The 25,402-nt window shown below is 46.5% G+C and overlaps 2 protein-coding genes across 2 annotated transcripts in view; one reads left to right on the forward strand and one right to left on the reverse strand.

The window, feature by feature from the left end:
- UTP25 (UTP25 small subunit processome component) overlaps window positions 1-19,350 on the reverse strand; it is a 39,885-nt gene extending 20,535 nt beyond the window's left edge. The window contains exons 1-6 of the mRNA XM_083175665.1: window positions 19,112-19,350; window positions 18,869-18,908; window positions 14,522-14,768; window positions 12,552-12,743; window positions 12,377-12,465; window positions 11,035-11,436 (exon numbers count right to left, since the gene is read on the reverse strand). Coding sequence (XP_083031791.1) covers window positions 11,035-11,436; window positions 12,377-12,465; window positions 12,552-12,743; window positions 14,522-14,768; window positions 18,869-18,908; window positions 19,112-19,218 — 1,077 coding nt within the window. The 5' untranslated portion in view covers window positions 19,219-19,350. The remainder of the gene's footprint in view (window positions 1-11,034; window positions 11,437-12,376; window positions 12,466-12,551; window positions 12,744-14,521; window positions 14,769-18,868; window positions 18,909-19,111) is intronic.
- On the forward strand, window positions 19,348-21,923 carry TBCC (tubulin folding cofactor C). The gene has a single exon (XM_083175666.1). The coding sequence runs from the start codon at window positions 19,450-19,452 to the stop codon at window positions 20,425-20,427; it is 978 nt and encodes a 325-aa protein (XP_083031792.1). The 5' UTR covers window positions 19,348-19,449; the 3' UTR covers window positions 20,428-21,923.
- Window positions 21,924-25,402: the final 3,479 nt, after the last annotated feature.

The raw sequence follows: 25,402 nt of genomic DNA on the forward strand, positions 1-25,402 counted from the left end.
TGTTTTCTAAATCCTCTATTTTGTCTTGGAGTTCCTGTATCATCATGGTTGAGGCATCAGAGGAGGATTGTGCACTGGTGATGGCGTCTTCTGTGTCACTCACTCTTTGTTCAAGGTCGGCAATACGGGAGGTATTAGATGCAACTTCCCGGACTGTAGTCTGGAAAGAGGCTTTGAATTCATCCAATTTTTTGTCAATATGTGGCATCAGGACTGACAATATTTCCTGAGCTGTGGATGAGAAGCCTGTCTGGCTATCTGAGGGGGAGTCATCGTCAGGTGGGGGATTCACATCCGTGGTGGATTGTGAGGAATGAGGAGTTAAGGGTGTCTGTTTGGTAGTTCTATTGCGGCCCATTCTATGCTCGTCAGATATTGAGGTGGAGCGTGAGCGTGGTGGGGACAAGAATCTGTCCATTAACCAGGTTAAATATGGGTGGGGAAAATGGGGAGAGTAAGGGTTGAGGTTTCGTCCAGGGTATAGAGTTGGGCGACGGTCAGAGCAAGTGGCAGGTAAAGATTGTATTAACAATAGTTTGACTGTACCAAGTAATGTATCTTTTCTGAGGTCACCCTTTCTCCTCCGTTTCTTAAACAGTTAGGATCGGACAGCAGAAGATTGAAATGGAGTCGGGCCCACTAGTGGAGGTCAAAAGTAAAGATAGTCAAATATCACATTATCATATTAAAGCAAGTGAGCGTTTCCCCCTACTGAGGATTATAGTCTACATTGTATCTATGCAGTAGTATGTAATTAAAGAGTGATAAGTGCTTTGCACCCTATAAACTTTGCTCTAAACGGCTGTAGATAAATTTAACTCCCGGCTCTTCTGCAGGGTAGTAGTATTCAAAAATTATTGAGAGCGACAAATTTCTCAGTAATTTTTTAAGATATGGAGTGTATGCTATTGAATCTAATAAACTGAGGTAATTTCAGTTTTCGCCACAAGATGGCAGCAGATGCTCAACAAATGTAATAAACATACAGTACTTTGGTGCAAAGATATATAAAAGTGAGTTTTTAACCTGTAAGGAGCTGGGCAAAACTGCTGCCTCTTGTGGTAGTTTGTTATGCTATTAAATACGGTGCTAAGCAGTATTAGAGTAATTTGGCTGTTATACACATATATTATGACCTTAAACAATTATGTAGCATGTGGGCGGGTTTCCACCCATTACCAGATAGCGTCAAGTCTCAGATATATGAGGGATAGTTCATCCAACAGCTGTGTTCCTTCAGGGGTATCCGGGTTAGGGCAGCACCAGGGTATTAAAGAAGGGGGGGAAATGAGGTCAGGGGCAGGATGGAATAACAATAGGTCCAGAGGATCCACATGCAGTTATTAAAGGGCTCCCTTTGGTTGATGGAGTACGTGCAGAAGCTTGTGTCTGGGATGGGTGATCAGCAGGGCACGTATATCATGTAGAACAGTCTTACAGCATATAATTAAGTTCCCAGCAGCTATCAAATAGTTCAGAGCCACAAAGAAGTAGTGGCAGTAGTAGTAGGGGGGATTTTAGCCAATGGATGTGCCCCTGCAAAGCAGCTTATGTTGGGACCACGGCAGGATGGTTTGGTGTGGAGTAGGAGCAGGTTTAAGTGTGTTACAAGCACTTTTAGTTGGTGGGTTGTGATATATCAAGCAGCAAGTAGCAAGTCCAGGTTCAAGAGCTGGGGAGATAGGAATAATAGCTGCAGGTTTTCAGTATTCCAGCAGTGCTGGGGGTACGGGCATTCACCCTGTGGGGCACGATCTGTTAGCCTCCTGATTGTCCGGTGGTATGGGCTTCAGGTGTGGTTTCAGGTCCCCTCCGGTCCTCTGTTCCCGCTAGGGTACGGACTCCGATGTGGCTGGCTTTGGGCACAAGGGTTGGGAATAGGGGGTATGTGTGGTTGTCCGGTGGTATGGCTTTTAGATGTAGTTTCAAGCCCCCCCCCCCCCCCCGGTTCTCCGTCACCTCTAGTGCACGGGACTCAGGTGTGGCTGGCTTTGGGCATAGGGGCTGGGGATAGAGGGTGTGTGTGGGGAGGGATCGGTTCTCCCTGTTCCGTCTCCCCGGTGGCTGTTACCTCAGGGCGTTTAGCCCGGTGTCTATCTGTGCCTCCGGTCAGGGGATGCTGCGTGGGGCGCGACCTCAGCCGTCTCCAGTTTCCTCCAGGCGCGTTGTCAGGGCTGCTGGGGCTATCGGGGACCGCCCGGCGTGATGTCCCGAGGATGCCGCTTCCCCCGTGCCGTCCGTCAGCTGGTGTCCAGGGGCAGTCTGCGCCCGCGCGACTCTAGTCACCTCCGCTAGGTCAGCCGATTGCCGCTTCCAGTCCCCTTCGTCTGCCTGTCGGGGCTTCGCGGCGTTGAGGAGGTGAGATGTGCGTGGTGTGGAGGGGGCTCCGATGGGACCGGCGTCTGCAGGAGGGGAGGTTGGGATCTCTCGTCTCCCTCTGTTCGGCGGCGTCCCACGTGAGGGCCCGATCACGGGCCAGACTTCGGCGGTAGCAGGCTTTTTCAGGTCCGGGGTCCACAATATAAGTATCGGGGTGTACCCCTGGTGTTTGTGAAGAGGCCGGGCTCAGTTATCAGCCCGTGTCTGGGTGGATTACAGGTGGATTTCGCTGGATGTAGCCTGGGTGAGCGGAGCTCTGTTAAAACGTGGCCATCTTGGATGCGCCACCCGCCGGAAGTCACATTTTTAGTGTTATTCATTGCCAATTGCACAATAGACATGATACCATTATCAAATCCTCACTCCCTAATGTTTTCTTTGTGCCGTTTACTAACAATATCATATGTATCCCGCATGAAGATCAGTTAATTTACCACTATCTGCCTAAATACTTTACAATTGTAGGGAGAGATGGACATTTTTTGAAACAGGGTTTAGGGATATTTGGAGAGTCTTTCATCCCTCACCCGTCTATACATATACATGACAATGATTAAATACAGATATCGCTCCTACCACGAACCCGTGCCTCTTCTGCCTAGCAAATACATATATTTGTGTATTTTGTATTTTACAAAAATTTTTTCTCTTTTCCCTCCTCGTAAATTATTTACTTATCAATATTATGGGAACCTGTCTGATGGCTGTTACTATCGACGGGCATAATAGAACAGCAGCCCTAGTAGAATAGGATTGCGACATTGAAACGCAACATTATACTGCCTGTACATTTCCTAGATATGATCACATAATATTAACCGCTGTACCTATATCCCGGGAGACTGTAGAGAATGAGAGGTGACAACAATCAATCATCCCCGGGGGTTACCATGCCCCGTTCCCAACCAGATCTTTTCTCATTCTCTATCAGCCCATATGCACATCAAGAGTATAGATACCGTCCTTGTCACGGACCTGTGATTCCTTTGCTCTGCAAGCATATATCTCCGCATTTTTCCTCTCTTTCCCCCTCCTTGCAAATACTTACCTATTAGCTCTGTGGGAACCTGTCTGACGGCTGCCAATACCTGAGACACTGACTCCCACGTAGGAAGCCCGGAACAGACAGGCACAATAAGAACAGCAGTCTGTAGCGGAACAATACCGCGGCACCCGAATATAATATAATACTGTTCGTACGCTACCTGGATATGATTACAATGCATGATATGGAGATTAACCACTAGATTGTAAGCTCCTCCGAGTAGGGCCCTCTTCCCTCCTGTTGTCAAAGCCCACTTCTCTTCACATTTCACTCACAGCTCTCCTTTAATCCAACACTCAGTGACCATCTTCATACTCATCTCCATCATTGGCCTCAAGCCTCTAGTTGTATGTTGATTGGGTCCTCACTACTTACATTTAAGCTGTAATGTGTATTGAACTGTGGTGCTCTTTATTTGTACTGTATTTTTGCTATTTATTCAATGTTATGCCAAGTTTTGTCTCCCTGTATTGTTCCTTTGTACGGCGCTGCGAAACACTTGTGGCGCCTTATAAATAAAATTATAATAATAATAACCACTGCATTTTTAATATCTTGGGAGTCCGCAAAGATTTGACAGCTGTCAATCATCCCCGAGGGTTACTACGCCCCGTTACCAATCAGAACTGCCTTGAAGAGAGGACCAAATTTCATAGGACACAGCAACTTTCAATTATACCGCGCCCACTTCAGGGAGGGTATTTAACAGCCTCAGTTTGGCCAGACGGGTTGGCCTTGAAAAAGCTGTTTGCGAAGCGTGCGCCGGCTAGCGGTGTCGCTCTCTGATCCTTACATTTACTAGGATGTATTTTGATTGATGTATTTTTATTTACAGGAAGCCCTATTAGATGCGCACTGAGAGATAGTGTGAGGACAACCTCACGCTTGTCACTGCACAGCGGCAGTTACCTCTGAGTCGCTAGGTACTAGCTCACGGAGGAAGTTTTGCAGGGAATTGTTTCCCACCCCTCTGACATTCACCACTTGTCTTTGGGGCAGTATATTACAATACTCCCATCACCCGTATTAAGGGTTTTGGAATAACTCCTCCATACAGCTTTAATATACTGTTATTCACACGTGAACCAACCTATATAGCGACTCTGTCATTTGAGGTCAATTGCGTTACCTGCTGTGACAGCTCAATATATGGTGTATATGTTATCTGTATATTGGTCATTATACCATTAGAACCGATCTTGCACCGGTTATACTATGTTAATGGTATGCAGGACCTAGTGTTTTTTATTCACTGTTAAAAACCATTAAAATTTTCTGTCTGCCAATAAACTGCTGACACCCAGTGTCGACTTTTCACCTACTGTGTCCATGAACACCTGATTATTAGACTACCTGACTACCCTAGTAACCTCACTCTGCAGAGATGAAATTTGATTCATCCCCATGAGCGATTACCACAATATTATTACCACCAGTCTCCATACTATTCCCGCTTTCGGGTAATTGAGAGATTGTAAAACTGTGTCTATATTCTGTTACTCCTAATAGGGGTTCTGAGTCTAATTACTATTGAGAGTTTACATCTCGGTCACTCCAAACTAGGCTTACTGGTGACAGGCGCCTACTTATTTAGCGCTATATAAGTATCACCAGCCTGATAATAAATATTTGTTTGGAAGTCGACACTCCTATAAGTAACTACCTGCCGTGTTTATATTTATCAGAACCACAAACTGTGGCACATAGTATTTCAGGCAGAATATCGCTTACCATATATCTGGACATAGGCTAACTACCTAGCTGCCATTCAATTACCGGATATATATTCACTATCTACTTGCCGCACGAGTATCGACACATAATGTCGACATTTCAGTTGATATATTCACCAGCCAATCTCTACATATGACTCCCGTTGTTGCGGGTAATTTAAGAGACCAAGCATTAATGTCTTGCTAGAACTTAGGAGATCAAACCTCTCTGGCTATTTTAGGTGACTATTTTACTGTAAATCATCACTGATAATACACACCGCAGGTGGCCACCCATAACTAGGCTTACTGGTGACAAGCGCATGTATATCTAGTGCGCAGAACAATCACCAGCCTATATATATTTGTTTGGGAAGGGACACATCTTAGGTGACGACATCTGTGCCGACACATGCCGATATTGAGGTATATAAGAGTCACCCCCTATGAGGCTTAACAGTGACAGGCGTCTATAGACCTAGTACACTGTGATTATTACTAGCCTACTTTTTGTTCAGGAGGAGACATCCTTTCAACCTATGACATCTGTGTCGACATACTTATTGTGGCGAATAGCAGCTCAGGCAGACTTTGATACACCATTATTTAATACCTGAAGTACTACTTGTCTTCCAACAAGTTATAAAAAGTTCTTTAGGATTCTAACTTTGTTTAGGATGACTTATCAATGCGCTTCTATCTAGGGATTGTGGCCAACTACCGTATGAGAAGGCACTTTACCACGCTATAAGGATAACACGGCCCCCTATTCCTGTATTTGAACTTTGGTATAGTTCTACTGTTTATGAGATCAGAGAGCCACCGTTTTTTAACACAGTGTGTATTTGTTGTATGTGTTTTTTTATATTTCGCTTTCTTAAATATAACTAATAAAAGTTACTTTTTATTCGTGTGAGTTCTAGTAGGTGCATCACACACGGACATACTTTCTCTTTACCATATATCTAGCAAGAAAATAGTCTTCAGAGTAAGCCATGAAAGAGAAACTGATTCCAAGGGTTCGAATGGGGCCTTCATCAAACTTTTTAGCACCAAAGTAAGATCCCATGGGTTTGCTGGTGGACGTATGGGAGGTTGTAGGTGAAGAGCTCCCTGTAGAAATGTATGGATTGTAGATGAAGTAGCGATCTTTCTCTGGAAAAGGACAGAGAGAGCCGACACTTGAACCTTCAAGGATGAATGGCTCAACCCCATGTCCAGGCCTGATTGCAAAAATCCTAGGACCCTATCCAACCTGTATATCCTTGGGTTGAACCTCCTGGGTTCACACCAAAGAAAATACCTTTGCCAGACTCTGTGGTACACCCTAGCTGACGATGGCTTTCTTGCCGCCAGCAGCGTCTTAATGACTGTAGGGGGAAAACCTCTCCTGCTCAGGATCGACTCTTCAATAGCCACCCCGTCAAAGCCAGTCTGGCTAAGTCGGGGTGTAGGCACGGTCCTTGTGACAGGAGGTCTGGTCGGAGGGGCAAGGGAAACGGTGGTGCCTTGGCCATCTGTAGTAGGTCTGGGTACCATGATCGTCTCGGCCAATTCGGGGCCACTAGGATCATGGTCACCCTCTCTCTCTTGAGGCGAAGTAGCCGGGAGATTAGAGGAATTGGCGGAAATGCGAACACCCTTTGAAACGGCCAGGGGGCTGATAGTGTGTCTACCAGACATGCCTGTGGGTCCCTTGTTCTGGCTCCGTACAGGGGGAGTTTTTTGTTGTGTTTTGAGGCCATAAGGTCGACCTGTGGCATTCCCCACTGGCTTGTCAGGATTGAGAACACTTCTGGATGGAGGGACCATTCCCCTGAGTGGATCGTCTGCCGACTCAGGAAGTCCGCCTCCCAGTTCAACACTCCTGGAATGTATACTGCCGACAGGGTGAGTAGGAATTTCTCTGCCCATAGCAGGATCTGGGTCACTTCCCGCATGGCTGCTCGGCTCCGGGTCCCCCCTTGATGGTTCACGTACGCGACTGCCGTCGCGTTGTCTGATTGTATTCTGACTGGTCTTCCGTGAAGAAGGGTTCCTGACTGTTCGAACGTCCGGGAGATGGCCCTTAGTTCCAGTACATTTATTGGTAACTTTGTTTCCTTTTGTGACCACCGGCCCTGGAATGACTGGTCTAGGGTCACAGCTCCCCAGCCTATCAGGCTGGCATCTGTTGTCACAATGATGTAATTGTGGCTTGCGAAGGACTTTCCTTTCCTCAGATTGTCCGACAGCAGCCACCACTGTAGGGACTGTCTGACCATGTTTGATATGGTGAGGAACTGTCTTTTCAAATCCGCGTGTGATCGGTTCCAGCGAGACAACAGGGCCAGCTGGAGTGTTCGGGAGTGGAACTGCCCAAATTCCAGCATCGGAAACGTGGATACCAGTTTTCCCATTAGTGTCATGCAGAGATGCACTGACACTCTGCCTTGTGACAGAAACGCCTGGATTTGTGAGTGAATGTCCTGTATTTTCTTCTTGGGAAGAAAAACTCTCTGGGCATCTGTATCTATTAGTGCTCCCAGATGTATCATGGTGGATGAGGGAGTCAAGCTTGATTTCTTCCAGTTGATTATCCACCCGTGGGATTGGAGCATGTCCAGAGCAATCTGTAGGTGGTTCTGGATTTCCTCCTGTGACTGTGCTACTATCAGTAAATCGTCCAGGTAAGGAAGAATTCGAATGCCTACGAGGTGCAGGCGAGCCGCCATTACCGCCATGACTTTCGTTAACACCCGGGGGGCTGTTGAGAGCCCGAACGGGAGAGCACCAAACTGAAAGTGGCGATCCAATATCGCAAATCTGAGAAATCTCTGATGCTCCTGCTTGATTGGAATATGCAAATATGCATCTTGTATGTCCAGTGAGGTCATCAGATCTCCTGGTTCTAGGGTGCTTAGAATGGAGCTCAAGGACTCCATCCTGAATTTTGGTACCCGCAGGAACGCATTGAGTCTCTTGAGATTCAATATCGGACGGAAGGACCCATCTGGTTTGCTGACCAGGAACAGATTCGAATAGAAACCTGTCCCCCTTTGGGAATGTGGAACAGGTATGATCACCTTCTGTTCCAACAGAGTTGAGACTGCAGTCTCGAGGGCTACTGCCTTGAGCGGGTCCTGTGGGAGGCCCGTTGTAAAGAATTGTGTTGGGGGTCTGGAGCAAAAGGTTAGAGCATACCCTCGCGATATTAGATCCAACACCCAGGAGTCCGATGTGGAACCTGACCAGGTCTCCGCAAACTCCAGAAGACGGCCCCCCACCCATGGCACTTTCTTGGTGTGCCCGGCGTCAGGCCGCTGGCTTTTCAGCCTGTTTTGGGGCCTGGCGACAAGCTGCCCAACCCTGTTTGGGCTTGGACTTCGGCGTCTTTTGTGAGGGCTGTTGTGACCTAGTTGGCCAAGATCCTGTATAATGTGATCTGCCCCTGGAGGGACGAAAAAACCGAAAGGCCTGTTGCCTTGGTTTGGAGGTTCCTGTGGGCAAAAAAGCAGACTTTGAGGCTGCAATGGAAGTGACAATCTTGTCCAATTCCGCTCCAAAGAGAATGCCCCCTGTAAAAGGTAGGGCCTCCAAAGCTTTCTTGGAATCGTTATCGGCTTTCCAAGATCTGAGCCAGAGGGCTCTGCGTGCGGCCACAGATACTGCAGAAATTTTTGATGCAAATATTCCCGCATCCAACACACCCTCACTTAGGTAGGAACTAGCCTCTCTAATATTGTCCACAAAAGACAACAACTCAGATCTTTTAGTTCCTGACTGAAGGCCCTCCAAGAGTGCATCTGCCCAGTGCGCTATAGCTCTGGTTGTCCAGGCTGCCGAATAGCTAGGTCTAACTGCTGCCCCTGCATTAACGTATATGGACTTGAGAAACTGATCCAGCTTTTTATCAACTGGATCTTTTAAGGATGTTACATCAGGTATGGGCAGGGCCGTTGCCTTAATTAACCTGGTGACATGAGCGTCCACCTGAGGAGGATCATCCCATTTCTTGTGGCTGTCTGGGAGGGGATAAAAGGAAGAAATACGCTTAGACACAAGAAATTTCCTGTTTGGATGCTTCCAGGCTTCTTCAAACAGATCATCCAACTGCTTTGATTGAGGGAAAAAAGCACTATCTTTCTTTTTGCGTTTGAACATTGGTTCAGTATGTACGCCCTCTGCAGTGGCCTGAGTATCCGGCTCCTTAATATTGAAAGTGAGCCGTATCAATTTAATTAGGTTATCTACTCTGGCTTGGGACATATGATCCTCAGTATCAGTGTCCACATCATCCACTATATCAATAGCGCCCCCGTCCTGATCGTCTCCAGTTGTATTACCATCATCATCATCTGTGTCCTGTAAAAGAGGCTGAGTTGCCTCACGCCTGGACGGTCTATTTGTACTAGACCCTGTCAGAACATTTTGTAGTGAGGATGAAACCTGCACCAAACCATGGACTGACTGAGATAGGCCTGCTACCCAAGCAGGTTCTGGCTGGGGCTGGACTTGGGGAGCCGGTGCGGCAGTGGAGTTACGTGACGCTGCCAGCTGGGAAGCTAATTCCCTCATCGCAGAGGACAGGTCTGCCGCCCAGTCCGGTCTGCAGGGAACATCCGCATTGAGTTGCGAACTAGGCCCCGGCTGAGAGCAACGGTCACAGAGGCCTGTGTGGTTCTGCTCTGCACTAGCAAAATTTTCTTTGCACACTGTGCAAGTATATGCGTGCAACACTGGAGCGGGACCAGGCCTACGGGATTTCCCCTTTTCTGCCATGATATGTGTATGTATCCCAGTAATTTGTAACCTGAGTTAACTAAATACACCAGTAATATTGTATGTGGGAATTGTCAGTCACTAAATAAAGAAATCAGTGAACTAATACTGCGCTCTCTGTCAAATCTACAGAGAGAGATGTGGTATATGAATACTCACATCAACATAACAAACTGTGGAAAATAACAAAGACAGAAAAAATACACTGCAGTATTCAATCCCTCACACAACACATACACACAGGATTCGGCACTTTGTTTCCTACACCTTCACCATATAAGTGAGGTGAGGATAATACAACCTGTCACTGATAACAGTGGAGGCAAAGGGGGGCGATTTCTTAAGCTCCTCTCCGTTTAGCAGGCAGGCAGCAAGTGAGCTAAAATGGCCCCCGCTGTGACACAGGGGGGAGGAGAGGAGCGCTCGCGGCGGGAACCCAGGACAGGCCATTGCCGCGAGCATGGGGGCGGAGTTATCTTGTACTCCGTCCCCTCCTGGAACCACCAGCGTAACTCCCTTTTCACAGAGAGAGATGCTTACGCAGAAAACTCCTGGTGGTCTAGCGGTTTCTCAGCATGAGCTGAGTACTGCTGCCAGGCCTCCGGCGGCGCCCCCTCCGCCGGCGGTGTGAGCCGCGATATCCAGCTCCCCTTCAAAGGGAAGCCGCTTACCTGTGCTTCTCCCGGCTGCAGCTCCCTCCAAGTGCCTGAGGTGTCTGGTGCGAGCGGCCGACAGGTCCGTCCACCAGACGCCGGGAGAAGTCTCTGCCGTCAGCCGCAGCAGCGCTGCGAGTCTGACGGCTGTGTTAAAAAAAAAAAACTAGGGCTAAAAATGCCCTCTCCTTAGCGTGGTGCCTGTTCCTCAGAGCACCAAGGAAAAAACTGGTCTCTGAGGACAGGAAGGGGTATTAGGGGGGCGGAGCCTGGGGCTGCACTAGCCACAAGAAGTTTCTACTCCTTGGTGCCCGGACCTCCAGCCCGGAATACCCACACCCCAGCATCCACCACTGGCCGTAAGAAAAATGTGAATCTAGATGTATCTGTCAATCTTTGCATCTTGATGTATTTTATCTTCTATCACATGATATAGAATACATCAGCCAAAGACTTTGTCCCCCATGGAGGAGAAGAAACACACCTTTGGTCTGGTCAGACCCTGATCTCTTAGGTCCTCTTCATCCGGCCTGGCCTTCTGATCTCTTTTCTTGGCGTTGTTGGTGAGGACCTGAGAGTTTGCTTTCAGCACATGATTGAGGGCATGGAGACAGTAGACATGTCTGATATCTTCCCCTGACACCATCCTGGCTGGATAAAACAAGTCTTTGTAAGAACTCATTATGGTGAAAAGTTCTTTCTGTAAAGAGGTGAAGTTCCGATCCCGATCACATTGGCTTGTTAGGAAAGGACTGTTCACTATGGGCCAAGTGGAGTGTAGCGGCTTGTTGAGATGGAGCTTTTTGAGGTCAGTTTCTTTCTCTGATTTTAATGGACGAACCTTTCCATAGGTAGATGAAAACACCAACTGACCCAACGCGGACCACTAAGGGGATAAAGCGAAGAACTGTGATAATTCTACTTTACAGATAGAGCCATCCTCATCTAGCCCTTTAATAGGATTAAGTGAGCCAGAGCTGTCGGACTTAATCCTATGCTAATTCCCTACTGAACTATTGTTCTATGTACTGTATTGAAGCTGCGAACAATAGGCCTGGGTGAGCCATACCTCGCCTTGGCTATCCAGTGAAGGCTAGTTGAAAAAGGCTCAAAGATATTACTAATGAACTTATTCAATCCAGACCCATTGAAATCGCTCGATTACCATTTGTTATAGCAGCTTTTACCTGTGCACCAATGTTCATAAATGTCCAGGACTGTATTTACAGAAAGAGGTGCAGATTGGGGCAAACTCAACAGATTTAGTCAAAGTAAAATGCGTGTAAAGGTGCGAGTTTGCTTGCAATTTGATCCATATATGATTTTACTGTTTGAGTTACACTAAACGGGAGCACACATCAGGATCGAATAAGCATCGAATGCGGCTGAAAACCATTCGATGTACATTCTATTTTGCTTATATAAGCAAAATCGAATAGAAAACTAAATCGAGAGAGTGTACAGGGCATAACTTCTACAGAAAATACTAGCTACAAATATCAGTACTGCTGAAATGATTGCTACTGATTGCATACTGGTCAGAACACATTTGGCAGTTTGGATTCAGAAAATGGGTCAGATGTACTATGCTTGAAAAGTGATAAAATGGAGAGTAATAAACAACCAGTCAATCAGCATCTAACTGCCATGTCGCGGCCTATGTTTGATAAAAATAAAAAAAAAGTAGGAGCTGATTGGTAAACCTTCAACCACTCTCCATTTTATCACTATTCGAGGCTCAGTACATCTCGCCCTGTATGTTTATTTCACCTTCTCCTGGGTCAGCAGAGCAAGAAGTGTGTGAGTTTGTAACAATTATTCTTTACCTTCAAAGGGACTGTTGTTTTAGAGTTAGTTGTAATCTGGTTAATGTCATTTTCATCCAGTTCTTCGCAGATATGCTTTTTAAACGGATCTAAAGAGGAAAAAGAGTAAGAGGTTTGTTCTACAGAATGCATGGCAGACTGTATAGTCAGAGCAACAAAGAAATGAATATAATACCTTCAGAGGTCACAGTAGAGGATAATAGTGGGATGCTCTTGGGGTCTTCTGCATCATCTTCCATGAAATTGGACTCTAAACTAAATTTCGATTCATGTTTAACATCTGTGAATTCCTCTCCATCTTGTGCTGGATCTCCAGGCTTGGTTTTTCCTTCCACATCCTCCCCTTCCTCTCCTGCAGCCAAATGCTCTAGGAATAATACAAGCAAATATCCGATTAGCACACATGCCATTGGGATTTAAATAGAAAATATACCTCATATCTCATCTACAATAAGGCAAATAAGTTTTTCAGCACAAAAAAAAAAAACAAGTGGCTGGTTTAATAGCCTTCAGGTCGTGGAGACCGCTGATGTTTCAGTGACTTTGCTGTAAAATATGCCTTTAGATTAAAACTTTGGCCTAGCTGAATCAGCAAAACACTGGCACACTCTGTAACCAGGGCTGTTACTAGGGCTTTGTATCCACACGGGGCACCTGTGTCTATGGCTGCAAACTGTATTCAACCGCGATGGATACTATTGAAAATGCATCTCCCAAAATGGCCCCCACCTCAGAGGAGACAGTTTTTAAGGATGCTGGAGGAGACAGCCTCCATGTTGGTGGTGGGCATTTAATTGGGGCTCCGATAAGGATGCAGCCGGGGTTTGGAAGTGCTGGGATTCTGACCATGCAGCAGTAGCGGACACCCCAACTTGCATTAAAATAAATTTAAATTGCCTTTAGTGTATGCAAATTAAATTTTTTATCTCAGGTCAAAGATTTTAATCATGCAACAGACTTACAGATGGAGCTCCTCTAATTTTTGCTGATGTTGCGCCAGCACCAGAATCTGGCGGAGAGGCGCCCCATCTGACTGAGACGCGTGTCAAGGTTAGCCATCAAGGACCTAACCCATGTCGACCTAATGACCCTGTTAACATAACAACCCATGTAGACCTAATGGTGTCAACCTAATGACTGTCTAACAACTTGCTGGTGACCCAATGACCGTATCCCATATAGCCGTCACTACTGCTCTATAGCAGAGCTATGGATAGAGGCCGCCGCCAGTGTTAGATGCATGGCCATATATAGCCGTCACCACTGCTCTATAGCAAAGCTATGGACAAAGGCAGCCTCCAGTGTTGGCTGCATGGCCATATACTGTATAGCCGTCACTACCGCTCTATACCTTTTATTTAAATAGCAATCAAACTATGATCTGTAGTGGTGCTTATGTGCAGTAAATAATTCTTAATTACAACATAAACTATAGCATTGTGGGAGTATAAATCCATAAAACGGGGCATGCATGGACACTAATGCAGTTAACAAGGAGTTGCAACCCATAGCAATCAGACAGTTGCTTTTCTAAACTGTGCTAGAAAGGTGAAAGACTATACAGGTTGAGTATCCTGTATCCAGACATCCCTTATCCGAATTATTCCAAAAACCGTGGTTTTTGGAATCATTCGAATTTTTTTTTTTTTTTTTTTTTACCCCCCTAACCCTCTTTTCATACTTACCAAGTCCCCGGGCGTCCACAGCAGGCCTCCGGCATCTTCTCCAGGGTCTCCAGCGGTCCCAGGAATGCATTGTGCGAGCGCGCCGGTGACGTCACCGGTGCGCGCGCACACTCGCACAATGCATTCCTGGGACCGCTGGAGACCCGGAGAAGATGCCGGAGGCCTGCTGTGGACGCCGAGGGACCACCGGACACCATCAGGGGACAGGTAAGTATGCTTTAAAAAAAATATTCCAAAAACCGAAAAATTCCCCTATCCGGAATGCTCGTGGTCCCGAGCATTTCGGATAGGGGATACTCAACCTGTATTACATAGCTATATGTTACACTAACACCCCCCCCCCCCCCCCCCCTTACACACACACACTCATTCATTCATTCCCTTGTGTCTCCATGTTTTGCTGAAGAACTGGTTCCTACATCTAGCGACTAAAGCAATGAGCCACAATATGACATCTTACTTCCTTCTGCGTCATCATCTCCAGCAGCTTCATCCACTCCGTCACTATTCTCATCCTCTACATTTGTGACATCCTCTTCCTCTTGTGCCTCATCATCGTCAGCTTCCTCATCATCGTCATCTTCTTCTTCCTCATCATCATCAGAGACATGCTTTAAGGTTGCCAGCAGCTGGTGATACATATTGACGTTCTCTGGCTCACTTTCCACATCGCTTTCAGGATTTGATTCATCTTCTGAAGTATCAGGCTGAAAACATACCACAAAATTCAATTCAAACCTGGAATTAGAATGAATCCATTGCTCATTTCGGAGCGGCCACCATCTAGTGTTCTACTGTTTTAAAGCAGGCATGTCCAAACTATGGCCCTCCAGCTGTTGTGAAACTACACATCCCAGCAAGCCTTGCAATAGTTTTAGCATTCCCTAATAGCAAAACTGTGGCAAGGCATGATGGGAATTGTGGTTTCACAATAGCTGGAGGGCCATAGTTTGGACATACCTGTTTTAAAGCTTTGAGTGCCAAGGGAATTTGTCAAAATTGGTGTGAAAATTGGCAAGCAAACATTTGTATTAACCCTTTGCTGTGAGAGATCTTCAAAATATCTGTTAAAAATACCGGTATCACTCACACGACTTAATTTTTTTAGGTGCAATATTGAACTAAACTTCAATTCATTGACTTGGCTGTATTTGTATTTATTTATACTAAAAGTCGCTGAGAGCGACGCTGGCATTTTAGCGGATATTTTGAGCATAGCTCACAGCAACGTCGGCACTCAAAGGGTTAATAATGCAGCTAGGAGCCCCGAGGGCCTCAGTCAACAGACATTCCAAACTCATCAATAGGAATTTGGATGCAAATGTCTCCACTTCCATCTATTCACAGCAAAAACCTTCAGCCCCAGCGGTTTTGATTTCAATTCACATAATGTCTTTAATCTCTACCCACACTTTGAATGCCGTGTTTTGTGTAATGTGTCCCAGTAGTACCATCAGTGGATGAGTGGCTGCAGGATTTGATACAGAGAAAGTGAAAGGGGGTCACAAACTGGACAATGAACATTAAACTACTTAATGATTAATGTAACATTGCTGGCAGCTAAGTGTAGCAAGTGACTAAGGGCCTTATTCTAGTTGTGGAGGATAAGTGGCAGGCACTAAAGAGTGTCTGTCACTTTAAGAAGCGCGAACCTGCTCAGTAATTGAATGACCACGTTTTTAGTAAAGAATATAAAGCATTTTATTAAAATAACATAGCAAAGTAATTAATACTTCCCCCCCATTCACAATTCATGAATTGATGTGCACAATATCAACAGAAAGACAAGACAAACAACAATGAACATATAATAAAAGCTAAATTAGCTGAGATTGCCGTTTGATTCAGTCACTTAAATTGTAGTAATGAATGAGGCTTTGTGCAAATTAGCTAGAGGCTTATAAGGTGTTTCTTATAGTTACCGGTCCTGTACACTTGGTTCCATTGGATGGTGCGCTGTTTTAGATGGTAAAGAATTACCAGAGATGTACTCCGGAATGGCTGCAAATGGGGACCTTCTCCTGCTGGACCAGCCAGCTGGGTGATTGATTGTAATCCACGTGTGATGCGCGCTGTAGGAACAGTGCAGGTCCAGCGGTGAATAGGGCTCAAAAACGCGTTTCTCCGCCTGTCACTGGAATCGGCGGCTTCCTCAGTCTGCAGAGACTGAGGAAGCCGCCGATTCCAGTGACAGGCGGAGAAACGCGTTTTTGAGCCCTATTCACCGCTGGACCTGCACTGTTCCTACAGCGCGCATCACACGTGGATTACAATCAATCACCCAGCTGGCTGGTCCAGCAGGAGAAGGTCCCCATTTGCAGCCATTCCGGAGTACATCTCTGGTAATTCTTGGAGAGACTGACCTGAGTTTCATTTACCATCTAAAACAGCGCACCATCCAATGGTGTCCATTCACAACTACTGCGTGCGGCACGGCTCCCTGGCCGTGCAGGATTTCACCGTCTGGCAGGAGCCGGAGTGTGTGAAACCGGCCTTAGAGAGGGTCCCACCTGGGTGTCACCAACACCCTAGATTAAACTTTGGAAAGGGGGAATTGGAGGAAACCTCTCATGGGACGCAATAAATAATATACAGTATCAATAAAAAATAAAGAAAGATTACAGTCCTTAAGATTGTGTGAAGTGTCCTTTTCTTTTTCATAGAGTGTTCCGTGGACAACCAGCGTTCAAATGGTGGATATAAGTGAAAATTAGTCTATGATTAGAGAGTCATTTATGTAAACCAGGAATGACTCTCTAATCATATATTAATTTTCACTTATAGGTACACCTTTTGAGAAAAATCCACCATTTGATTGCTGGTTGTCGACGGAACACTCTATGAAAAAGAAAAGGACACTTCACACAATCTTAAGGACTGTAATCTTTATTTATTAATGTATATTATGTATTGCGCCCCATGAGAGGTTTCCTCCAATTCCCCCTTTCCAACCTTAACACTCCAGCTGTTGTTGAACTACACATCCCAGCATGCCCTACATTATTTTTAGCATGGCCAAATAGCAAAACTGTAGCAGGGCATGCTGGTATGTGTAGTTCATCAACAGCTGGAGTGTCAAGGTTAGTCATCGCTGCACTACAGCATGGAGGGAGAACATAATAGTGTGCCGAGCGCAGCACCGAGCCCAAAGCATGGCCAGCATAGCGAGCCATGTAAGGGGACGCGGTACATTTAGACGATGTCCATGTCGACCTATGTCGATATAGACACCAAAGAAACTCGTCAACCTTTTCACCGTTGACCATTAGTGGCCGACCATATGACTGTAGACCTTGACATTGTAGATCTAATATACCATGACCAGATGTATCAAGCTTCAAAAATTGATAAAGTGGAGAGTGATTAACAACCAGCCAATCATCTCCTACCTGTCATTTTACAAAGCCAGCCTGTGGCATGGCAGTTAGGAGCTGATTGGCTCTCCACTTTATCACTTTTAAAGCTTTATACATCTGGCCCTGTGATGGAAAGCCCAGATTTCAGCTATATTATCCAGACTAAACATAGAATTGCTAAAACAGGCAATGTGTGTTTCACTTCCACAAGAGGACAAAAGAATAGAGAGATTACCAACAAATATTGTGTAATGGATTAAAGAGGACAAATAAATTAGGTACTTGTGTAGTTTAATGGCGGGCAGGCTACGCTACGTTTGCAGCGTGGGCTAAGCTACGTTGTCAGCATAGGCCAAAGGCTGCCTAGCGTAGTGTCTCCACGGCAGCCCTGTGTAGTCAGCATAGTGTCCCCGTCAGGCAGCTAGTCACCATACTGTCCCCGGGAGCTGCAGCTCTGTCCCCGGCAAGCCTAGTGAGCGCCTCTCACACAGCGCCGGTAACTGGCAGAGAGGCGCTCCATCTGTCTGAAACGCACGAGTCTCAGTAATTATTGTGGCAGGGTACAACAACCTTGCCTGTGTCCACTTGAGGGAGACGGACAGGGTTAGGGGTTTGGTAGCACGTGCGTCTCCTTCACAAATGGGGGGTACGTTGCGCAAGTGCATCTCATACACAATAAAGGACGCATTTGCCAGTGCTTCAGGTTACATACTGGCAAATGCCTCCATTTCAAACCCCCACTATCCACGCCAGCCTGAAGCGTGGCGAGTCCCGCGAGGGGACGCGGTACGCGTCCTCCCGACCTGTTCATACCGCTAATATCCACAGTGCCGTGGACTTCATTTTATAAAGTGTGGAAAGTGCAGTGAACCACGCATCGGGCTCAGTGGCGAGCTGCGATCACCACACTTTATCAAATCAACTACACGCCAACGTGGATAGTGGGGGTATGAACAAGTCGGGAGGCCGCGTACAGCGCCCCCTCGCGGGGCTTGCCACGCTTCAGGCTGGCGTGGATAGTGGGGGTATGAACAAGTCGGGAGGACGCGTACAGCGCCCCCTTGCGGGGCTTGCCACGCTTCAGGATGGCGTGGATAGTGGGGGTGTTTCAGGAACACATTCACACCTGTCATGTCAGGCAGGTTAAAATGGTCAATGGGTCCCACACAATGTAATAAGCTCTGACTGACTACGCTAACTGCGTAACGCTGACTGACTACGCTAAATACGTAAGCTCTGGCTAGCCACGAACGGGCAGGAACAGGATGATGATACTGACATGGACACCTGACTGGCTACGCTAACTATGTAAGCTCCTGCTACCTGCGAACGGGTGGGAACACTACGCTGATACTGACAGGAATGCTGACCACGGGAACACTACGCTCATTCTGACAGGGACTACGTAACACAAGTACCATAAATTATTATGAAAAGTCCCAGTCACTTACCAGGTTTACCAGCTGAGTTTTCTCTGCTCTATTAGAGACTCTGCAATGAGAAAATAAGGAGAAATAAGACACAGATTCATTGTTTTTATTCAAAAATATACCAACATACATACACATGTGGGACATTAAAGGGAGTCTGACCATATTGCTTAATGTAAATAAGCAATATGTAAATAAGGTGTGTGTGTGTCATTTATTAGCCTATATGTAGTTAAATGTAGTAGTGTCAGCCCCTACACTCACTGGTCATAAAAGGGGTGCTGCTCCCCAAACTCCTTCAGGTGTTTCTTGTGCTTCTTGCTCAGGTTACTGACATCCTCCGCTCCACGCTGCTTCCTTCTTTTCCCCATCACCTGGCACCAGTCTCTTACATACACAGCATGTGAAACAGGCTTGCTCCACCACACATGTCGTACACGCTGGCGCCGCTGATTGACGTCATCGCATCTACAGTGAGGTGCCCTTACCAACAGGTCACATGATCACCGTCAGCTGACCACCGTCTGTCGTCACTCCAGGGCGACGCCGGCTTCCCAACGTCACTCACTTCTGCCATTACTCAGCAGCAACTGTGAGCAGCCATGGAGGTGGCGGGCACGGAGAGGACCCAACTGCCGGAGAGGCTGCAGCGGCGGGAGCAGGAACGGCAGATGGAGGCCGGGAAGAAGCGGCAGGAGAAGGCGAGCCAGGATGTGCTGGAGGAAAAGAGCGGGTACTTCGCCGCCAGCTTTGGGCAGGAGAAAGCGGCCATTGAGGAGCTTCTGAGTGGGGAGCGGGCGGCGGAGCCCGGAGCCCCGGAGGAGGCCTCTGAGAGGCTTCAGCGGCTGCAGAAGCTGCTGAATGACAGTATGATGTTCCTGCCCTCCTACGACGTGCGCCAGGCACAGGAGCAGCTGTCCCGCTTACAGGCCGCCCTGGAGGAGCGCCGCCAGCAGCTGCAACCCAAGAAAAAGTTCGCCTTCAAGTCCCGCAAGAAGGAGGTCCCGGCTCTTCCCCCTGCTGCTGCGGTCACGCCTCCCCAGCCCCCGCGGAGCAAGGAGCTGGCACCGCTGCAGCACACCGCTCAATGCTGCCTACAGGACTGTTCAGGGCAGGTGTTGCGCATGGAGGCAGAAGAGATCCGGCAAAAGGACGTGCAGCTAAGCCGGCTCCGGGACTGCACCATCACACTGCCTGGCAGCCCGGCCACGCTCCACATGAGAGGCCTGAGAGGCTGCCGGGTGTTGTGTGGACCCGTCTCCTCCTCAGTCTTCGTGGACAACTGCACCGACTGCCTGGTGTCCGTCCCCTGCCAGCAGCTGCGCACCCACAGCACCCAAGACAGCCGCATCTACCTGCATGTCACCAGCAGGGCCATCATTGAGGACTGCACTGGCCTCCAGTTTGCCCCATTCACCTGGAGCTACCCAGGGATCCTGCAGGACTATGAGCTGGCTGGCCTGGACACTAGCAAGAACAACTTTGACCAGGTGGATGACTTTAACTGGCTGGCCATGGGTGCCCGGTCCCCGAACTGGAGCGTCATCCCCGAGGGGGAGAGGATCACTCAATGGGACTGAGATCTGGATCCTTCACTTCTCCACCAGGGCATGCTGCCCCCACATAACTCACTTATCTCTGGTGTAAATGTGTCAGGATGTGCCAGTCATTGCTAGGACATATGTGTATACCAGTGTCACACTGTCCGTGATCAGCCAGATAGAGCAGCATAGCAATCCACCTACCTAATTATACCCACAAACACGATGCCCTGCATGTTGCCCTTCCTATTACTGCAGTTGTTCTCAGTTTATTTATATTAATAATATGTAGGGGATTACTGCAGCACTATCCGGCTTCCCTGATATTCCTGAAAATTCAGGTTTTATTTGTAGCATGTCTAGCTAGATAAGGGCTGTACTGTGAAGAAGTAAATGATTAGCAACATACCAGCTTGCAAGAAGCTTCTGGTGAATTGTAATAATAAGCTCTTTCATTCACTGTTGCCCACTGTGAAGTAACATGAGTGGGAGTTTAGAGGATAGAAACGCATCACTGATCATTAACAAGAGATGCATTGTGTACGGTTATTCTTCAGGGAATAAGGGAAGGCCAATTTAGTTTAAAATCCTCCTAGACACCGGCAAACTGAAATTGAAGGCTAGCTAATGTATTTAAATTATTAAATGTATCCGTCCCTACACGAGGGAGCATCTAAAATTGAGGAAGATTTTAATGCAATAAAGATTGCAGCATTGATAACAACTTTTCGCAGCTTTGTTATTAAATACGTCCTGGTGGCCCATGGGGTATACTAATTCATGTCTAAAAGACAAACTTTTGTGATTCTCTGTTTTAGAACTCTAGAAATTGTCTTTTTAATAAAGTAAAGTCCTACATATTAGAGTATGCATTCTGTGCGACTGTCATCATTTTGTTTTCATGATATCCCAGTCACTGCATCGGCCCCATAGTTATGTAATTTTTTTAAATTACATTTAGCTGTTTATGTAAATTGCAATGTTCAGAGGTCTTAAACAACTAGGTCTAATAAATACATTTGTATTAGTATTGGTACTTGCTTAGTGTTCATTCTAGCTCCCTGATCATTCCAAATCCGTGCAGTTCCTTTTCCCTGCCTTGGGTGTCACTCTCTGCTGTGTTGCTTCTAGCAGCCCATCCTGCTAAAAGCACCACAGTAGCGCTTGAAACCCCAGGCAGTATACAGGAACTGCACAGATTTGAAAGGTGCAGGGCGCCAGAATGAAAACGACTTGCCAATGTACATTGTTCTGCCATGACCCATCCACACAAGGCTCTTGTGAACTGGCTGTGTTGAATTGCTGGTTTTGTACTACTTGAGTACACATCCAGAAATTTGCAATTTAACCGTGTGGCACTGTATCGAGTGACCAACTTATCACTGTTGACCAGTCCTATTTGTGTGATTGAAGGTGCTCAACAATGCCTCGCTGTCCTAATGGAGCCAGGTAGATTGAGAACCATTTTCATGGAATGTATTGAGTATTTTTTTTCCTAATGTGACCTATTATATTAAAGTTGTTTACAGATATTACATACAGACAGTATTTTATTTACTAAACCTATATCCAGTTAATTTGATATTTAAGATTTCCTGTTTATTTGCTGTATAATGGCTTCCCTTTAGGACTACTGTATGCTAGATGAAAGCTTTCCCCACTATCAATTTAAAGGGGGCCATACATTACTGCAACTCCTCCCCTCTGAGAAGTCGCAGCTGATTCCCCTTGCGCCCCCCAGGACCTTTGCATGCAATCCTTTTTCATGTGATCTATATTGCATGCGATACCACTGCCAGGAGGCTGGTCAAGCCGAAGGTCAGAGTTGCAAGCTGGTCTGACCTCTGCCTCAGATCCAATGCACGCGGGACTGCATATCAGATCAGATGTCAAACACTTCCGATTTGGCCAGCTTTAGGATATGGGTCTGCAGTTCAGTAAAGGCCCCCATACATTAGGCCGACTTGTCTGAAGGCAGGGGACGCAGAGGCCGTTTACTCACTGGGCGGCGAGGGGACCAGATTGCCATGTAGCGTAGGGTAAGCCGGGCAGCAGCGGGCACACATAGTAAAAAAAAAACACACACACAGAAATGGGTACTTGTGTATTATCACGGCGCCCTTGAAATCGGCCGCAAATCGCATGGAAAAATCGGATGCGATTTTTTTTGGCCAATTTCCGGGCGATTTTCGACCGATTTGCATGCTGTTCCATCATTGCACACCTTGCACACCCCCGATTTCCATCGTAGTGCATCGCATGCAAAATAGTGACATGTGATGCATGCCATGCGATGCATGTGAAGTGATTCGATTTGTAATTGTACAATCACCCTGATGGGTGCTTACAATGTTAAATGCACCGCCATTGTTAACGCCACCCCCACTATCAACGCCAACCCGAAGCGTGGCGAGCGGCGGCGGTACGCGTCCTCCGACCTTTTCATACCCCCACTATCCACGTCGGCGTGGAGTTGATTTTAGATAGTGTGGCGAGCGCAGCGAGCCCGAAGCGTGGCAAACGCACGCGGAATACATGTAAAGTAATTCGCGTCCCCTCGCGGGGCTGGCTGCACTCGCCACACTATCTAAAATCAACTCCACGCCGACGTGGATAGTGGGGATATGAAAAGGTCGGAGGACACGTACCGCCGCCCCTCGCGGGCTCACTGCGCTCGCCACGCTTCGGGTTGGCGTTGATAGTGGGGGTGGCATTAACAATGGGGGTGCATTTAACATTGCGAATCGCATCGCATGCCACTTGCTGGCATGCGTAGCTTTGCGATATTTAATTGTACAATCAGGGGCATTTTCCCGAAAATCACATTGCATGCCATCGCATAGTACCTGGGGGTGTGCAAGGATGGAATAACATGCAAATCAGCAGGAAATGGCCGAAAATCTACAAGAAAATCGGACGCAAAATCGCATCGCAGATCAAATCGGCCGTAAATGAATGGACAGCCAGTGATTGGCTGAGAGCTCTGAGAGATCTCTCAGCCAATCACTGACTGTCCATTCATTTCTATGTGCGCCCGCTGCTGTCCGGCTTCCCCAACGCTACAGGGTCTATGGTACCCATCACTGCATTCACCCCCCTGGACCACCGGCTCCCTGCTTGCGGCGATTACCGCCCAGGTCAGTGTGCCTCCCCTGCCCGGCTCCTTGCATCAGCCCACCCCACTCAGCTCCCCATACGCCCCGTCCCCTGCCCGCCTCCAGGCTGCACAGAAGATTTACCAAAACAATTGGAGTGCTGTCTTGCTTATATCCCTGGATATACTGTTGCCCTCTATGAAACCTCCAACGGGGTCACAATATAAAAGTCCACTTCAGCGGCACTCACGGATAAATCACGCTTTAACTCAGTTGACATCAACGTTTCGAAATTGCTTTATTTCGTCATCAGGATATATCCTGATGACGAAATAAAGCAATTTCGAAACGTTGATGACAACCAGCTGAGTTAAAGCGTGATTTATCCGTGAGTGCCGCTGAAGTGGACATCATTTTTTTTTAAGTAGAAAAGCAGGATTCACATCTCCCAACAAAATAGTCAATTTTACAGAATTGCAAGACTATCATCGTGTTATGCTCCAAAAAGGAATTGGGAAGGGAAAAAAAACAACAAAAATGATCAAGTAAAATTAAATCAGAAAGTGAAGAAACAAAAGTAATGAAGATTACCAAAAACATAAATGTCAATTTAAGATGAGGCAACATCCGGCGGGCAACTCCACCATTGACAAACCTTATTTTGAACATTAATGAAGCCTAAACCATTAATGAAATATGGAAACATTATAAAATTACTTATTGAATTTAGTCAGCTATGAAACATGGAGCCAGGTACCAGCTAGGGGTGAAAGAACGCTGAGTAAAATGGCTCAGTTTATGAAAATATAAATCAACCCACATATCCTATCAAAATGTGAGAGCGTTACAAAAAAAAAATTAGGCATATCCACTCCAGAAGATGTGCATGTGTATATAACGACACCTCAAAATAAAACCTTTTAAATTGAGTATCCAAATTTTTTATTTTTTTCAAAGCTAGTTTGGTTGCAATATAAACGTGTGTATGCACAATGAAGCGGAGAATAGACCTAAGGCAGAATATATTGGTAACAAAACAGTAAGAATAAGAGTTATGACAAACTGCATTATGAAAACACCTAGACATCCAATTTATAGGTATATAGTTAGAACAACATAAAGAATATCACTAAGTAATACTTAGTCATTTTGATCCATATTAGTAGAGGCTTGTACACCATTAATTTCCTGAATATAAGCCTGGGCATCTGCTACAGTGGAAAAGTCTTTCGGACTTTATTACCTTGGTCAGTAAATACTTGTAGCCGAGCAGGATGGAGGAGCGCAAAGCGCCTTCCAGTTTTCATGAGCTGCAAGCAAATCGGAGCCATTTCTCTCCGGGCTCCAGAAACCTCTGCAGAGTAGTCTTGAAAAATGAAGATGCTTTATCGCCCCACGAGAGAGTTCCTTTCTTCTTCACTGCAGACCAAATCAACTCCTTATGACGAAAGTTTAGGCACTTGAAGATAATTACACGAGGTCTAGAATTATGAAAGTCACAGAAAGGACCCAAGCGATGAGCTCTTTCAAATTCCATCGAGCGCAACTCTTCTCAAATTCCCAGGCCAGGAAGGTCAGACAATAGAAATTTGATGTGATCAAGGCCTTCACTAAGGCCAACCAACCTTACATCTTGACCTGTTCTCAAGGTCCTCAACCTTAGCAACTGGTGATTTGTTTTGGTGAGCGTGGACACCTGATCTTAAATCTGAGCAATGTCATCGACGTTGGCCCCAGTACAATTCTCATTTGTAGAGTCTTGCCTAGAAATTGTAGATAATTGAGATTTCATATCCAGAAATAAATCTGCTTGCTTCTGCAGTAGTGGTTCCACTGTTTCGTGTATAGTTCTGACTAATTTTGTATATGAGAGAGAGTTCTGAGACATTTGTGTGTCAGCTGCAGAGTTGGATATACTA

This window comes from Crinia signifera, chromosome 3 (genome assembly GCF_055691185.1).
Source record: "Crinia signifera chromosome 3, ASM5569118v1, whole genome shotgun sequence".
NCBI classification, from domain to species: domain Eukaryota; kingdom Metazoa; phylum Chordata; class Amphibia; order Anura; family Myobatrachidae; genus Crinia; species Crinia signifera.

Excerpts from the sequence above, each read along its gene's own strand:
- TBCC (XM_083175666.1), top strand. The coding sequence starts at position 19,450 with ATGGAGGTGGCGGGCACGGAGAGGACCCAACTGCCGGAGAGGCTGCAG.